This window comes from Equus caballus, chromosome 9 (genome assembly GCF_041296265.1).
Source record: "Equus caballus isolate H_3958 breed thoroughbred chromosome 9, TB-T2T, whole genome shotgun sequence".
Taxonomy (NCBI): Eukaryota; Metazoa; Chordata; class Mammalia; order Perissodactyla; family Equidae; genus Equus; species Equus caballus.
Window position 1 is genome coordinate 80,985,250 of NC_091692.1, and position 19,034 is coordinate 81,004,283.

Consider the following 19,034-nt stretch of genomic DNA (forward strand, 5'->3'; position numbering starts at 1 on the left):
GGTGACTGATTTTCTCATCTTGATTTCATGATGTTCCAGTTAACACTCTTCTGGTTGTGGTACAGAATCCCGCTCAAGCTGGCTCAACCAAAGAAGCGAAAGCTACTGTTTGTCCCTGCATGTGCACTCCATCCTCTCCTCCCTTGACTCTCCTTTTAAGATTCCTCTAGAACGTGGCCCAGCCAAGTGGCCTTAACCTAGGAGTCTTTGTTCCTTAGAGCTAAATGGCCTGGTTCTCAGTGTCCCAACTTCAAAATCGAGAGAGAGAATCTGATTGGTCCAGCACATCTTTTCTTAAAAAGTTCGCTTAGTCCAATCTGCCATGGCAGGAGGGGTGGGCAGACCTGGGGGGAAAGGGCAGCTTTATGTGGGCAGCAGAGGCTGTGAGCAAGGGCAGTTCCTCAGAAGATGGGTGTGAGCCAGCAGACACAGTCACTCACGTTACCCGGACACAGGCAGCCTTCTCTAATATTTTAAGCTACCGTCCCATCATATAGTCAAAATACTCAACTTCCGGGCCCGTATAAAAACCCACCTCCTCTCTGAACAGCTCTTGATAAAGTGGAATCAGGGTGGCTATTTCTCCCACCCACTGACCAAACACCTACCACGCCTTCAGCTGTGCACAGGTGTACTGGTTTGCTAGGGCTGCCATAAGGAAGTACCACAGACTGGCAGAAACAGTCCCAGAGACCCTCAGTCCAAGACCAAGGTGTCGGCAGGGTTGGTTCTTTCTGAGGGCTGTAAGGGAAGGTCTGTTCCAGGTCTCTCTCCTTGACTTGTAGACAGACGGTGGTCTTCCCCCAGTGTCCTCACATCATCTTCCCTCGGTACATGTCTGCGTTCAGATTCCTCTCTTATAAGGGCACCAGTCATATAGGATTAGGGTCAATCCTAATGGCCTCATTTTAACTTAAGTACGTCTGCAAAGATCCTATCTCTAAATATAGTCACGTTTTGAGGTGCTGGGGTTAGGACTTCTACATGTGAATTCTGAGGGAGTCACAATTCAGCCCATAACAACACGAAAACAGTCATCGCTATAAACAATGTAAATGGTATCTGAGCCTGTTCTTTCCGTTGCAACATCACTGGGCTTATCTGCAGTTCTGCTTATCGGAATGCCCTTCAGTCCCTGAGAGCATCCAGTAACTATTTATTGACTCTTTGTGTCTGCTATTTATAAATAAGCCTTTTATAAAGCTCCACGTTTGTGAAAAAAGTGGTCCCACTATGTACTTTGAAGTTTTCTTTTATTATGAAGGCTTTATTTTAGATTATATATAATCAAATATTTCACTTACGCATTGCCTAAGGCAATGTTTCTCAACATTTTAAAAACACATCTAGGGGCCCGCCCTGTGGCTGAGTGGTTAAGTTCCCTTGCTCTGCTGCGGCAGCCCAGTGTTTCGTCAGTTCAAATCCTGGGCGCGGACATGGCACCGCTCATCAAGCCACGCTGAGGTGGCATCCCACATGCCACAACTAGAAGGATGCACAACTAAAAATATACAACTATGTACCGGGGGGCTTTGGGGAGAAAAAGGAAAAAAAATTAAAAAAATAAAAACACATCTATACTCCAGCCCCACCTCCAAAGATTCTGATGATTTGGTTTAGGGTGGGATACGGGCACTGATTTTTTTTTTTTTTAAGCTTCCCTAATAATTCCAAAATGCAGTCACTGTTGAGAACCGCTGGCCTCAGGTAAAGAGTAGCGGAGGCAAACAACTCTTATGAAGCATCCCTCCCTGCCAGGCCCCCAGCTCAGTGTTTTTCTATATAATTTAATTTTCAAAACAATCTTATGAATATTAGTACTACATCCCCCTTTTTATAGACTAAGAAACTGATGCTCAAGAAGATTGCCTTGGTCGGGTCCCACAAGTTGTGGGGGCAGAAGGTTATTCAGGTTTAAATATTGGGTAGAAGGGGCCTGGGTTGGGCTGGCAGCTGGTCACATCTTTTCCACTGTTTGTGGAGGGGATCAGCACAGAAAGACACATCAATTTTTGGCCACTTTTAGAAAACAGATCTCATAGTCTCGCCTTCACACTGATTCCTCCATCACAGGTTCAACAACCATTAAGTGAGTATATTAGTATTTCTGTTTGTCAAAACAGACTAGGCTGTGCTGCTGTAACAAACCCAGCTACCCTGGGCTTCACATGTCAGGATTTCTCATTCATCGAGCTGTCTTGTAGCTCTCAGTGTCTCTCTGGGGCCACTCCCTACCGAATGGTGGCTCGGGGATCCAGGCTGCTTCCTCTTTTGGGCTATGTTGTGTACAGGTCTTCCAGGTTGCCCAGGGTGGGGGAAGTGAGATTTCCACCAGCTATTAAATGTTTCGGTTTAGAAGTGACACGTGTACTTCTGCTTAGAGTTCTTTGATCAGCCCTAGTCACCGGAAACGTGGAGGAGCACAAGGACAGTCTGGTGAGAGGTAAATATCTCGGCCATGTTACCTTAACAAAGGCATCTTTTGTGGAGAAGATGTTCAAGAAGATTGAAACCCATATTGATTCCACAGGCCCTCCTTTTCCACCAGAGTGAAGTCAATAGTCCATCCTCTCAGCCTTGGATGATAAAGTAAAGGCAAACCTAATTTCTTTAGTGAAGTATGAGGCAATTTAGGTGTGTTGATATGTAATTTTACCGTGCTGTACATTCTTTGGGGGGCAGGGGCCACATCTCATTCTTCTCTCTCCTAATGCCTTGCACACAGTAGGTCCTCAGTAATACATATATACATAAATTCAGCAAATATTAATTGGACTAAACAGAAATAGTCCCTGCCCTCATAACTACAATTAAAATACTCTAATAATAACATATGAGTGTTGTGTCTTGTCATTTGTAATGGAGTTTAACTCCCATTATCTCATTTTAATTGTGAATGTTATAAATTGAAAATACAGACCAGTTGGCTTGGACGTGTCATTAAGTTAATTTCTCAATTTGCAATTTCCCTCATCCTTACACATTTCTTTCCCTTCTGCTTCATAGCTGCATGAGAGGTCGGCAGCTTACAGCCAGCAGGGTAATATAACACTAGGCTTATGTTATGCATGTACCCAAAGGTTACACATCTCCTTTCTGAGCACACAGATAGGTCTGCAGACTTTTAACAACTTTTTTGAAAAACACTTGCCCAAAGACAGTTAGGGATAATATAAAAATACACGGACATAATTTTTCAGTTTAGATACACAAGAATATTTTTTCTGATTTTTTACCTTCCTTTAAATATTTCAGATTTCATAATTAAAATAAATACTAGAGCTTAAAAGTAACTTTTATGTTTTTATAAAACATTTGTATTACCAAAGGAATATAATCACTTTGCGGAAACTTAAAAAAAATAGAGATAAGACTCTATCCATGGTTCTCTCTTCCTAACCACTATTAGCATTTTGATGTATTTCCAGATTAGCTATTTTTAGATGAAAGAAAATACGTTCAGTTATCTTTGTTTCTTCTCCTGCAAGGTTATTTTGTGTAAGAATATTAGAAAATTGTCATTTTGGATAGACATTTTCATTTAGCTAGTATTTTAGTGATTATATTTCATGCAACAGCTGTGAGGTGAAGGTTCAGAAGAAACCAGGGAATTCATTTGAGTGATGGTGGTAATTTACATTTTCTCCCTAGTGGGGGGGGAAGGAGACAAGAAAAATTTAAGGAAGAAACAGAAGAGACATATGCTGTGTTCCTAAATATAAAACACGTAAACTGAATGAAAAAAATAATTACAGAACGTAAGATTCGGTAACTTATTTTTCTTCCTAAATGATTAAAGCAAAACCTTGTGTCTTTTTTTAAGACCCTGCTTTTCTTAAATATTCAGCACAGTAAATAGCTATAATTAGGATTCATCACACGTAATCAGTTTCCAAATTATTTCATGAATACATTATCTATTGCAACGAGCCACCCTTTCTTCCCCCCAGTCAATCTTTAAGCCAGTTGAAGTTTCACAATGGTCCTTTAAACCAACACTTGTAGCTCACAACGTCTGCATGTTCAGGGGCCCCATGTTGGGCACTGTTTGATCCATTAAGGGTTCCAGTCCCTTATCTTGTGAATGTTGAAATCATTTGGATTTGGCGTGTGCTCTGAAGGTAGTGGTATTCCCGGAGCCCTCTCGCTGCATGTTAAGTGCTGTTCTCTGACTCCCAGCCAGAGCGCGGATGTTGGCAGGGCTGATTGCTCAAATGTAGTGATCTCATTCCCAACCTTTGCATACTAAAATTACATAGCCTAAACATGAAGCTTCCAGATTTCTCCTCTTAAAAGCAGAATAAAGACATAATTCCACATTGCTCCAAAAGAATTAAGATAATCTTTGAAATGGGAAGAACTTTGAAAATAAAATTGTTAGGCCGTCACAATAAAATATTAAGGAAATAATGCTGGTTTGTGAGGTTCAATAACAGCTGAGAAACCTAAAAAAATTTTATAGTTATTGTCAGGGCGTTTCATATTTTTCTACTTTTTATCAAGGGAGCTTAGGTTGGGTTCTCCCTAGAGCATCCCCTGAGTAAAGGATGCGAGGGCAAGGGGTTACTTGGGTGGCGATGCTGAGAAATACAAGCAGGGGAGTGGAGGAGTGGGTTGGGGAAGGGAAGGAAGCTAACATAGAGCGCAGTTTGGGGCAGGTGATTGCTCTGAGACTCGGGCCTCAATCCCAATGGGAAACCTAGAGACAACGTGTAGAACACACCTCAGAATTGTCCCAACTCGCATCTATGTCTGGATGGCAGCTATTCCCAGGCATGTTAACTTCCCTTCACTTCTAGCCTACATCCAGCATGGACCATGAGAAAAGCCTCAGGTGTGGTTTACAAATGTTTGCAGGAGGTTGCCAATGGCACGTACCTGAATGTTGGATGCCAAGAGCATATAAGAAGGGCACCTGCAGTGTCTGTTCAGGGGAGGTGCTTACAAACATGGGTTTCAATCACACAGACCTAGCGGAGTCCTGCTTCTGCCACTTATGTGTGAAACTGAGCAAATTAATCTATCTAAGCCTTTCTTTATTTGTAAAATGAAAATAATACTAGAATTTACCTCCTAGGGTCTTTGTAAGGATTAAATAAGATACAGTGTGCAAACTGCACACAAGGTGAGAGAGTTTCACGTGTGTCTCAGAGAACTGGCTCAAATGGATACTGGAAATTATGTCAGTAATTGCAGCTTTGTTAACCTTTATGACAGACAAATCTTAGGGTAGCTGCAGGGTTCACACTTCCTTATAATGGGGGTTTCCTATAGCAATGTCTAAATTATATGGCCCTGGTCTCTAGCCATAGCTAGGAAGGACATCAAGACCAATCCAATTCTTTGTTAGGGGAAACTTGGAAATCTAAAACAGAGAAACACTGGGTCTGGGTGTCTCTGTTGAGTCACATTAATAACAATTAGAGCAGCCCTGTTTCTCTCCAGCGACTTTTGGTTGTTCTGACCATCCACGAGATAACTTACATCCTTTCAAAAATACGCCTTTTTTGCTAAAGTTAGCCAGAGAGAATTTCTGTTGATTGCAACCAAAAGAATCTTAACCAATAAAACCCATCTATTCGTAATCCAACACTTTAACTGATAGCTACTCTCTTATCACTATTTATATAGAAATATAATTCATTTTTATATATAATAAACAATTAATTTATATATAAATTCTATCTTATGTTTATTTTAAATATAATTTATTGTAAATATATAAATATATAGTTACATATACATATATATTTCTTGGTATTTTGTGCTTGTTTCCAGAGCTAGTCAAAAAACAAAACATAGGGCCAGCCCGGTGGCATAGTGGTTAAGTTCACATACTCTGCTTTGGAGGCCCAGGGTTCACAGTTCAGATCGCAGGTACGGATCTACACACTGCTCATCAAGCCATGCTGTGGCGGTGTCCCACATAAAATAGAGGAAGATTGGCACAGATGTTAGCTCAGGGCCAATCTTCCTCACACAAGCAAACTAACAAAAAACCCCACAACCTTCCAGTCTTTTCACAGTCATTTTATGGAATGACTATGAAAAGCTAAAAAAATACAATTATTGATTAGACGGGTTTCAGTCTCAGGAGGATGCCTAATACGTGGACAATTAACTCTCAGCAAACCAAAGTGAAAATGTGTTCTTACATAGCCTTGGAATTGGATAAATCTAACAGAAGCAGCTCCTAAAAATAAAATTGGGATGACTTTGTGTCTTTTTAAAACTTAGACGCTATTAGGTAGATCCCATTCTCCTTTTCTGAAGTGTGGGCTTCCCCTCACCATAGCCCCCATGGGCCTCCATTTTCCATTAACTTCCTATCTTCCTATTCTGCTCCTTAATCTTCTGCTCTCCTTATCCATTACCCAGTCATGAAGTCAACTGAGACTTATTTAGTGTCACCTATGGTCCTATTATGGTAAGGGCTGGATCTACAGTCATAAAACAAAACAAACTTAGCTCCTGACCTTAAAAAGCCTATGTCTCGTGGTGAGACAAACATTAAACAAATAAACATTATAAAATATACAGCTACAAATTACGAAAAGTGTCATGTAAGAATATTGGGGATTAAATGAGAGATTAAAATAGGAAATACTTAGATTGAGGAGGGTCAGGAAAACTTCTCCAAGACAGTGACTTTTATGCTGAGAAATGAAGAATAGGAAGAGGATTTTGAAAAGCCTAGAGGTAGAAAAAAAGAACTGAAAAAAAGCTATCATGGGTGGCGTATTGTGGGCCAGGAGAAAAGTGGGGAGATGAAGCTGAGAGGTAGGCAGGAGCCATAACAAGCATCAGCAATGGGAAGCACTAATGAGCACGAGCAAATGATGGCATCAGATCTGAGTTTCTTAAAAGAATATTTTGGCTACTGGTTGGAGAATGGATGGTGGGGGCAAGAGTATAAGCAAGACTCATCAGGAGGCTCTTGCTGTAGGACAGGCATGTGATTATAGTGGGTTGAGAGAGCCGGGGAGGAAATGGAGAGATCTGAGAGGTATTTGGGAGGCAGAAAATCAGGACTTGGTGATGGATTGGAAGTTGAGAGAGAGGGAAGCTTTAGATTTCTGGCTTTGGCGTTTGGATGGATGGTAGTAGATGGTAGATTCATTGAAAAGAGGAACTTGGGAGGAGCAGCAGGTTTCAAGGAAAGATCAAAATGTGTTGGTCTGTAGTTCAGAAAAGTGATATGGCCTGGAAATATAAATTTGGGAGAGGTTGATATACAGTTGAAATACCTGTATTTAAAGCCTTGAGAGCAGGGAACCACACCTGGAGAAAGAGCGCAGAGAGAAGAGAGCTCAGGATCAAGCTCTGGAGAACAACATGAAGACTAAGAGTAGAGGGAGGTCATCAAAAAGGAAAAAAAGTACAGAGCAGCTCTTTTCTGGACTCCGGAGGGAAACCCACGAGCGTAGCGTCACGGCAGGCAGGAGAAAACTCGCTTCAAGAAAGACGCGCTCTGTGTCACGGAAGGATGCAGAGTGGCAGAGTATGAAAAAGACTAAGGCGTGTACATTTGATTTAGGAAAATGGCAGTCACTAGTGGCCTTAGTAAGAATAGTTTGAAGAAGTATTTTTGCAACCTGTCCTGCCCCATTCCAATCATGCCCTTCTCCCTGATTAAAACAAGAGAAAAACAAGCAAAGCTATTCTCCTTCCTTTTGCTTTGAAACTGGCAGCACTCCTACCACAAGGTGAGAAATCCCCCTCCGTATAAAATCCATTCAGAACCTCTTTCGTTTCCTTCCTCATTTTACTCTCATGACAACTTCCTCTTCTTCTTAGGGAGACTCATCTCAAGGTGACTTAAAATGGTGGTTCTTTCTCACCACTGGTACTTCCAGACAACCACAACTCCTTCAGTTCTGGAGGCCAGAAGGCCAAAATCGGTCCCACTGGGCCAAAACCAGTGTGGGTAGGGCTGCTCTCCTCCGGAGGAACTAAGGGAGAGTTTGTTCATTGCCTCTTCCACCTCCTGGAGGCTGGCTGCCAGCATTTCATTGGCTTATAGCCACATGACACCAATCCTTGACTTGACTGTCACATTGCCTTCTCTTCTAAAGTCTCCCTGTCTCCCTTTTATAAGGATACATGATTGCATTTAGGGCCCACACAAATAATCCAGGACACTCTACCTCAAGATCCTTAATTTAATTACTTCTAAAAAACGCTCTCGTTTTTCATTTTGCCACTAAAGGAAACATTCACAGGTTCCCAGGATTAGGATGAAGGTATGTCTTGGATGGTCATGTTTCAGTCTACCACGAAAGTTAGGTGCAAAATATAGACTAGGAAGACTATACTGTCTTCTGCCTCTCCAGCATCCCTATATTACCCGAAAATCAAGATGTTTCCAAGTGTACCCAACTCATCCCTGAAATTGGCACCTGTTCTCTATCGCTGTCAATATCCCCACCGATCCCCTGAGAGTTTATCTTTACAACTCCGGAATTATCTTTAAGGTGCATTGTATTACCAAACAAGGCCTTACTAAGCTTTCCTTTACAAAAACACCTCTGAAGACTTCCTTTTCATTCTCCTTCCTCTAGCCTGTCACTTTTCTAGACCATCCAAGAAAAGCTTTCAAGTCCATTTGATCACGCTACCTGTGTGCTCAAGGAGGCACTGTCTTCTTATTTTTCCAGCTTTTACTTCCTATAAACAGCAAGTCCTGAATAAGACCTTTTGAGTCCCTAAGCATCAAAAATATTGTCCCCAACTCTTTATGTATCCTTTCTTGCAGTCCCTTCTCAATAATGGAGATCCACTCGACAACAGCAACTTAAACAAGATAGTTTATTTCTCTTTCAAGTAAGTCCAGATACAGTTAAGGGCTTGAACAGCAATCCCCTAAAGTGATCATGAGCAAGGCTCTTTTTCTACTTTTATGAAGTAGGGCTTGCGTTCCATCTTTAAGGTCACCTCATAGTTCAAGATAGCTTCTAGAGTTCCTTGTCATTATATATATACAGCCACTTTATATTTGTATAATATATATTTTATTATATATATTTTACATATTTATATAATATACACATATATATTTCAGGCAGCAGGTACAAGGAAGCACAGAAGGGCAGAGAGGGCTCTCAAAGAGCTTTCCTAGAAATTGTGCTCACTTTCCTTTGTATTTCATTGGCCAGAACTTAGTCACATCTTGCTGCAATGGAAGAAAACATTTTTCAGCAGGAAAATTTTTATTATTTTATGAATTAATTTATTTTTACTTATTTCCAGGACTTTGTTACAAGGAATGAGAGAATGGATATTAGGAGGCAAACTGGCAATCTTTTTCTTAATGTCCTAATATAAAGTGAGTTTTTACGCCCACAGGATCCCTCAGCAAAAAGTAGTTACCTTAAATTCAAGTCCTAACAAAGTCCCTTATGTTATGGAGCACTCTCTCAATTGCAATATTTTGAGCAACAAAGTACTGTGTGTGCATGTGCGTGTAGTGAAGACAAGTGAGTCTGAAATAACCTCAACTGATCCCATAGTGCATATTTACAGGGATCCCTGACAGAATCAGTTAAAAACAAAAAGGCAAAGGGGAGCCTAACTCTCCACTCCTTAAGAGTGGGCTGTGCATAGTAATCTTTCAAAGTGTAACACGAAAAGGGAGGGGAAGGCAATTTTACAATGGACAAACCTGAAACTACTTCTGCAGGTGATCAAGGTCAATCAAGTCATAAATCACATTGATAACATGTAACCTTGATACAATCACTTTACTTTCGTGATCTTTCTCCCAACAATCCAGAATCCCAATCAAATCATAAGAAAAACAGACAAATCTCAAGAGGGGCATCTTCCAATATACTTGACCAAACACCTCAAAATTGTTGTCATCGAAAACATTCACATCCGTTATTGGATTCTTTTTGTTGTTGAGTTTTAACAGTTCTTTATGATAGTATCTGTACTAGAAGCATGATTGTTTTTAATTTTGATGAAATTGTATTTATCTAGTTTTCCTTTTGTTGCTAGTGTTTATGGTGCCCTATTTAAGAAATCATTGCCAAACTCAAGGTCATAAAAATTTGCCCGTTTTTTTCTAAGAATTTTGTAGTTTTAGCTCTTAAATTTAGGTCTTTAGTCCATTTAGTGTTAATTTTTGTATATGGTGTGAGGTAGAAGTACAACCTCATTCTTTTGCATGTGGCTGTCTAGTTTTCCAGCATCATTTGTTGAAGAGACTGTTCTTTCCTTATTGAATGGTCTTGGGCACTACTGTCAAAAATCCATTGACTATAGATATATGGATTTACTTCTGACTCTCAATGCTATTCCATTGATAAGTACGTCTGTCCTTCATGCTAGTACCACAGTTTCATTAACGTAGCTTTGTATAAGTTTTGGAATATGGAAGTATGAGTCTTCTAAAATTTTTTTCAAGCTTGTTTTGGCTCTTTAGGGTCCCTTGCAATTCCATTATGAATTTAGGAAAATTCAAAGGGCCATTGGGATTATGGTAAGTAAGTATTGCACTGAGTCTACAGATCGCTTGGGGAATATTGCCATTTTAACAACATTAAGTCCTCCAACCCATGAAGAGAGGATGTCGTTCTATTTATTTAGGTGTTATTGAATTTCTTTCAGCAACATTTTTGTAGTTATCAGTGTACATATCTTGTGCCTCCTTGGTTAAATTTATTCCTAGGTGTTTTATTGTATTAGATGCTACTGTAAATGGAATTGCTTTCTTAATTTCCTTTTTGGATTGTTCATTCCTAGTGTACAGAAATACAACAGATTTTTACGTGTTGATCTTCTATCCTGAAACTTTGCTGAATTTATTAGCTCTAACAGATTTTTTGTGGATTCTTTAGGATTTTCTACATGTAAGATCATGTCATCTGTGAATAGCGTTTTACTTCATCCTTTCCAATTTGGATGCCTTTTATTTCTTTTTCTTGCCTACTTACAATAGACTGCACTTTTAAGCAAAAAAATGAGAAAAACATTCTAGGTTTACAATTTTAGCATGGTTTTGAAAGTCTACATAGAAATGTAGACATATTACTTCCTACGTCTGTTGACAGTATGTCATGAAAAGGACAGGAAACACATTAGTCTTTGTAGCTAGAGAACATATACCATACAAACATTCCAGTGTGAACAGCATTTTAAATTATGAATAGTAATGAAACAGATTTTTGCACTTGTTTTGCACTGAATTATCTTTAGGACATTTTAAAATAATGAAGAAACAAATAATTTTGAGACGCAATTTTCACCTTTAAAATTTATTACAGAAGCTATACATACAAAATGAAATCCTAGTTACATAAGATGCATCTGGAATAAGTTATAATAAACTTCAATACACATGAGTATATATGTGTGTGTGTGAATTCAGGAATATACACATAGTACTTAAATGTTTCCAGTGACTGACATTGCTTTATGCGTTACATAAGATAGTATCTACTAATTAAGCTATCTGAATTACTCGGTTTTAGAAAGTTTTAAATACAATATCCACATAAATCAATAACAAAAGGCAGCTCAACTTTGAACCTGTATTAGAATCCGGAATCTCTCATATGAGATCATTATTCCCTATTCCTTTGAAACAAGTTTCCAACAGAAGCTATTTTACAAACTAATATTAGAATGTCTCCTAAAAAAAAAAAAAAGAATATGCATGGTGATGAATGGCTTTATTGCTTTAAGAAAGACATATATTTTTGGTATCATTAATACAAAATTTATAATATTTATATTTATATAATTGTATATAGAAGCTATCTATAGAATACAACCTAAGCATAAATTTAGAATGATATAAACAGTTTGCAAATATAAAAACTTTGTGGTATTAAAAAGCTGTTTAACAAAGTAGTTATTAATACATTTGTTGTGTGTATAATCATAAAAATAACCCAAAAAATATTTAAAACTTCTATTAACCCAAATCAGGATTAGAAAAATGTTTATATAAAAAGCATTAATTTTGAACAGTCAAGTACAGAATTGTGGTGCAGCCAGAAGTTGTTCATGTCCTTTTGCAAATCATGACTTGAACATTGGCTTTTAAGTGAATGGGCAGGGGAAGCTAAAGGCAGATCAGAGATGGGCACCAAGGAGGACAAAGACAACAAAAACAATGGCAAAGACACAATGGTTAAGTAAATTTCTAGTCTGGTACAATAAACTATTTTTAGGAAGGATAAAATTAAAAGTGCTTAAAACAGAAAATGTCGATGTCACTAATTACTCGTAAATGCCATAAAACATTAGTTATCAAAATAACTTCATTACGAGTTGGCCACACTTCAACTACTGATATGCCACAGCATTACTCTTACTCTGCCTTGTTCAATCCAACTGCCAATATTTATCACTTATCTCTGTAATTTATCTTACATATGTACATAAATACTAGGAAAGTTTAAATATTTTTATTTTTATTTACTATTTTAATCTTTTCCTTAAAGATGCAGGATTTCATCTTGCATCAGTTATGTGGACACGACAAAGGTGGATTAAATAGGAAACGAAGATAAAGAATATTCAATACCATGACATCATGATCTGGAACAACTGAAGTTTTCTACCTCTTGCTCCATTTTCTAGATAAAGGGTAGGAAGGAAAAATAGTAAGTTTCAATATCGAAAAAGCTAAAGAAACATTACTCCATTGCTGTTTTTCTTTTTTCCCAGTAAACAACCTTAAGGATATTATTACCCATGTATATATCTGACAGTGAAAATAGAAATTTAGTTCAGTATTTAAGACTATCACATCTATTGATATTGCTGATGGGACTTCATTATTTAAATCCCTTTGAAATGAGTCTGAGATGTGTTCATCTTATGTTAATTTCAAATAGTTATAATCAAGGCACTTAATAGATATTAATATTTTATAGGCACTAGTATTACATACATATATTATATTATGTAGGTACCATAGTATACTTTAGTAAGCATACTAAATCCTATTCATATTACATATTAGTAGGTACCAGTAATATATGTATTATACTATATAGGTATCATTCAATATCTATTTTTAAAAGTTAGTACTCTAACGCTCACTATAAAGCAAGATTAAGTAAAGACCAATAGGTCTATCTTAAGTCTACCTTAAAAAGGAGCCATATATCTTCATTAATACACACATAAAATAAAGATTTTTCACAGTTTACTGATACTATAGGACCACTTTTTATTAAAGAAACACAAACTAATGAAGTGCTAGATTAAAAAAACTATGGAACTCAGCTATACCTAGAAATAATCCATAATCCACATATGAAAAAATGGTCTCTAAAAATTCTTATAAAATCATTTAATTTATTATATAGATTAGTTTACCTGAATAAGTGTTGTTTTGTCATAGTCCCTGCGATGCTGATAAATACACTGGCTGATTACTGCATACAAATTTTCCAACTGAAAAATATTGTACTCTCGACTTTTTTTAATGACAGTCTTCAAAAGATTCTAAAAGAAAACATGAGTGTTTACATACCTAAGAGATAAATTCCCCAAGACGAGATTATTTTAATTTTGAAGATTCTTGGAATTTCTAGCATATAAGCCAGAGAGAGGGCAGACCAAATCATTTGACAAGACACGGCAGCCTCTAATAGCGCCTCTGACATTTAGCCGTTGTTAGCTATCAGTATTCTATCATCCTGGCCTCAGCCCTGGGTAACTCCCATTCTAAAAACTATAGCTGAGCAGGTTGCCAATTTCAATTTCTAGCCATAAATCTCTACGAACTAAAAAATAGTCTCAAATTAGACTAATAGGAAAAAAAGCAGTTTTTGCAAGGTATTTGATGGTACTACAAGTAGATTAAAACTAATTCATTATGTAAAACAAAAAGAGATGGTACATTGGGGCTGGCCCTGTGGCCGAGTGGTTAAGTTCGCGCGCTCCGCTGCAGGCGGCCCCGTGTTTCGTTAGTTCGAATCCTGGGCGCGGACATGGCACCGCTCATCAAACCACACTGAGGCAGCGTCCCACATGCCACAACTAGAAGAACCCACAACGAAGAATACACAACTATGTACCGGGGGGCTTTGGGGAGAAAAAGGAAAAAATAAAATCTTTAAAAAAAAAAAAAAAAAGAGATGGTACATAAATGGTGAACTGCCTCACCAGGTCAGGGTTCTTTCTCTTATAAAAAAATTTTCCATTGCTCAGTGTTTTTCTCACAACTGAAATGACCACACTGGATTTCCGTGATTCTTCAAGTCTGGCCCTAGCAGGCATCATTACATATCACAGTCAACAAAAATATGCCATTACGGTTAAGTAAAAACCAACTGAACTGGTCATTAAAACATTTATGGGATCAATGATGTAGACAAGTATGTTAAAAACTATAATATAAACACACTAGCCATCTCCAACCAGCGCCTTTACAAAAGTTATTCCATACCAAGTTTATCCTTTCATAAAAGATGATTATTTATTGCATGCCAAATTGACACAATGTACTATCACAGCCTCTCTTTTGGTGGGTTATGCTACTAACATGCACAATGAAAGCATTACAATTTCACTTTACGTACTTTTAATCGCTCGTGGTCCACAACAAGTGAGGGGGTAGGCTGAGAAAGAATCGCCAAAGCCTTCTCAACACTGATGAGCTGCTGCTGTTCGACTTGGGAACGTCTAGCTCGAGTCATTCGCAAAACACACATTTCTACAGTGAAAAAGTACATGACTATTATTTGGTTCACAGACATTATAGTGCCTAAAATAAATATTAGACAGATTAAATAGCAGGATATATTTACTAAGACACAAACACCAATTCTGGCATATTGACTTCACTGTAAGATTAAGATGCTGCCACTTACTGAAAAATTAAGGACATTTGAGAAAGTATTTCTCAAATTGAGAATTTTAGGGGATCCTTCTACTCAGGCATAAGACTCAGAATTTAAAAGCTGGAAGGGACCTCAGTAACGTAGAATAGGAGCTGCAAACTAATACCCTAGGCCAAATCTGGCCTACTGCTATAAATAAAGTTTTATTAGTATACAACCACACCTATTTTACACACACAAGTCAATGTGGATTTTCTGGCACGGTTGAGTAGTTGTGACAGACATTATGTGGCTAAATATTTACTATCTGGCCCTTTACAGAAAAAGTTTGCCTATCCCTGATCTCTAACAATCTACTCACTGACAGATGAGAAAAATGAGGCCAAGAAGGGGGAAGAGACTTTCCTAAGGCCAACATACCTAGCTGTTGTAAAAACCAGGACAAGAACCCAAATCTCCTGATATGTAAACAACTACCTGTCCCACTAAATAGTGTCCTTTGAAAAAAGATAATGATAAAAGAAAAATAAAACAACTCTGAACCCAAACAAAACATACTAAATTATATAGCTGGAGGACTAACATTTAAAATGTCCACACTGGAAAGGCTATTATGTCCTAGTCCATTTTGCTATTACTCACACTAGGACTCATTTCAAGGAAGTCCTTGAAAAAGATTTACCTACAGCATATAAGCCACTGGAAAAAACCAGTCTCTAACTTAGTCAATACTTGTTTTTGACCAAAATAAAGTGATTGTTACCCCTCTTTTTGCTTTGTAAGACTAAATAATGTTTGGCTTTTCCAAAAACCAAACAAATCTACTTCCAAAGGTCCAGGAAGATTCAGACAGACAACAATTCCAAATGAATAACTTTGGGAGCAGGATCACTGAAATAAATGTAAATAATCTTGGACTTAACCCACAACAGGGATAGAGGAATGACAGAGGTAAGTAACAGTTCTACATCACTCAGCAAGCATCACAGGAAACTGCTTATCTTGCTTAAAAATAAGACAGTATCCTGCCAGCTTTTAAAAACTGTACAGCCAAGCACTTAGCTGCATGCTTTAGATAGATTATTTATTCAATCCTCAAAATATCTCATTATCCTGCAACTATCTACCCCAATTTTGCAGATGAGAAAACTGAGGCTGATAGGTCAAGAAGCTTGCCCAGGTCCAAAACTACTAAGCTATGGACTAGGGATTAAAATCCACGTCTGTTTGATGCTACAGTTTGCTTTTAACAATAGTGATTTACTAGCTCAATAGTCATTAAGTAAAGATAATGGTATTTTTTCCTAATTAATTAACCCCTGCACTATGAAAGACACGTAAAAAGGAAGAAATTGAGAGGGTAATTAGTTGCTTAAGAACTCTGAGTAAACATCTTTTAAAATCAGTAAGTTGTTTACTTGAGAAAGACTTACCTTTTGCTTCATTTTCATCAGGAGTATCTATTATCTGAGCGCTAGAAGCATCTCCATTGCAAACAATCTTATCTTTCCTCAATTCTGTACATGCTGTAATCTTCCCAGATTCTTCAAGTTCATTCTCAATACTACAATTACTCGAAGTATTATTTCCCAATTCCATTTTGCTTTCAGAGGCATTTTGCTGCTTCTCATTTTCTTCCATTGAAGACTCTCCTGTGTTTCCAGTCTCATTGTGGTCTACACTTGTATCTTGATTTTCCTCTGTATCACTCTCAATTTTGTCACTCACGACATTTTGGCTATCATCTTTTGTCTGTGAAATTCTCCTTCGTTTTTTTATGGTGCCTAAGTACCACTTCGACTTTTTGCGAATTTTTCTCTTCAACTGGGCTTCAAAGAATGTAAAGAAAAAGGATAAAAGAATATTGAACAATTTTCTAAAGTCTAAGTAAGTGCGAAAAAAATAGCTCCTGAGATATGAGGATAGAGAGTTTGAGAAATCACTGTAGTTTTTGTATGGTAGAATATGGAAACAAAAGTAGAGAATACGGTGAGAAGCAGGTAGAGAAGTGGGCAATAACCTGTCATTCTAAGGAGTTGGGATTCTATTTTGAATAATTTTTTTAAAATCTTGAATAATTTTAAGGAGGGCAATTATGTTATCCGTTTGATGTCTATATTTACAAAGATCACTTTGGCAGTAGTATGAGGAATAAACTGGAGGAAGGGCAAGATTAGAAATGGCCCATACTTGTTGAGTGCTTGTCATATGAGAGGAACTCTTCTAAGCCCTTTATGTGTACTAACTCATTGAAATTTCATTTTAACCTGATCAAGCTTACTACTGATAACATCATTTTAGAGAGGAAGAAACTAAGATATACAGAGATTAAATGTTTTTTCTAGACTAGACACAGTATAACCACACAGCAACATGATGTTTGGGAGATTCATCTATACTATTGCAGTACTTGAAGTTTAATCATCCTCACTGTTGTGTAATAATCCCTATTTTTCCATTCTACTGTTGATGGGCATTTGGGTTGCTCCCAGTGTTGGGCTATTATGAATATTGATTCTACGAACATTCTTATATATGTCTTTTCACGAACACAATGTATGCAGTCCTGCTGGGTATATAGCTAGGAATGGATTGTTTTAAGGGAGTCATTTTTCATGTCCTCAATTTCCATATATATACTTGCTTAAAGTTGATTTGACCGAAAGCATTCTGGCAGTGGAAGTCTCTTGCTGGTTTGCCTTTCTAATCCTCCCTTACCCAGCTTCCTTCTCCCAGTTTTACAAAAGAAGGACTTTATTTCAAATCAATTACCCCTGGATGGATAAACCTGCAATACAATAAGGCAAGGTTCCAACTCCAGTAAAATACATACACACGCAGAATTTTAAAAATTGTTTAAAAGCACTGGAGATCTAACAAGGCATTGAGGAATTATGACACCCAAATATGTGGGGAAAAATGAATAGTTGAGAGGCTAAGAAGCTGAGGAGAGTCTGACATTCATGGGGCTTAAAGAGCAAAAATTGGAATTCAGAGCCTGCCAAGGAAAGGAGTCCTCAGGAAAACCCACAGCGTTTGGGTTGGTACCCTGTGGCGATATACCCTAAGAATAATGAGAAACAGAAAATACACCAGGATTCATAGGAAATGAAAATCAGTTTCAAATCAAGTCAGCCACAATTAGATGAAGGTGAACCGGGATTGCAAGTGGTACATCATTAGGAATCTGGATTTATTTCAAGAATGCAAAGTTGTCTTAATATTAACAAAATCAATGTAACTTACTACACCAATATAAACAAAGGAAACTGAGGGAAAAAGTAAACAGCATTAGAAGAGAATAAAGTTACAATCCCCTACATAAAAATTACCCAAGCACACTTACCAGGTGTGCTGCAGGCCACAGGAGTACTGGGTGTCTTCAGTTTTTCATTCTGCTCTGGATCTGACCTTTTATCACCAACAGCAGTGGCATTTTGCTTTGGCATCACATGGTAGTAAGATGGGGCATATCTGGAGGAGCTACAACCTTATAAACAGACGTGAGATATCAAATCAAATTTCCTGATTTCACAATTACATGACTGATTAAAAGGCAGAAGCATCTTTTTCTCAGGAAAAATCATCTTCCTACCTCTCTTCTTTCTAGATTCCTGAATTTCTTCACACAGCTGCTCAAAGTCTTCATCAAGCTCTTCTTTAATTATTGCATAGGCGGTATCTCTTAAAGCACAGGCTCTATGCCTGATAAGACGATCTGAGAAATGATTAAAGAATACAATTTAAAGTTTCTCCTTTTAATAATTTACCAAAAATACACTCAGCATATTGGGCTAAGAGTGCAGTCATTACAATTCTTTTTTACTTTTACCACGAATAGTAAGTTACTGGAACTGTGTTATTCTGTTTTTGGTGGTATTTAATCTGACGTCTGGACATCTGACTGAATACAGCAGAGTAAACTCAAACAGTTTGATTGCTCTGTCCTATCTAGATCACTTTGAAATACCAAAAAAATATAAGAATCAAACAACAGCAAGACCAGACAACAACACAACAATATAACAACAAAAACAGTAAGGAAGGCTATCAGTTCACTAATGTGAACAAGGGATGTGAAAAAAATTTTGGAAGAGATACTGAGGACGGTACAACATTGACAGAAAAACTGAACAACAATGAAAGAGCAACCCTACACAGGAAACACTGGAAAAAATACTAAACTCAGAATACAAGTACTGTAAACTGGGATATGCAGAGGCAGATAGC

At 37.7% G+C, this 19,034-nt stretch overlaps 1 protein-coding gene and 1 long non-coding RNA gene across 4 annotated transcripts in view; one reads left to right on the plus strand and one right to left on the minus strand.

The window, feature by feature from the left end:
* The window catches only part of LOC138915445 (uncharacterized), a 50,895-nt gene that overhangs the window by 2,755 nt on the left and 29,106 nt on the right, over positions 1-19,034 (plus strand). The gene's annotated exons all lie outside the window — the stretch shown is intronic.
* Positions 11,243-19,034, minus strand: part of ATAD2 (ATPase family AAA domain containing 2) — a 66,557-nt gene continuing 58,765 nt past the window's right edge. For 2 of the 3 annotated variants that reach the window (XM_023648918.2, XM_023648920.2), the window contains exons 23-28: positions 18,400-18,522; positions 18,151-18,294; positions 16,238-16,633; positions 14,544-14,677; positions 13,336-13,464; positions 11,243-12,587 (exon numbers count right to left, since the gene is read on the minus strand). In XM_023648918.2, the coding sequence (XP_023504686.2) occupies positions 12,543-12,587; positions 13,336-13,464; positions 14,544-14,677; positions 16,238-16,633; positions 18,151-18,294; positions 18,400-18,522 (971 nt within the window). In that variant the 3' untranslated portion in view covers positions 11,243-12,542. The remainder of the gene's footprint in view (positions 12,588-13,335; positions 13,465-14,543; positions 14,678-16,237; positions 16,634-18,150; positions 18,295-18,399; positions 18,523-19,034) is intronic. The other variant, XM_023648919.2, reaches the window with a different exon arrangement.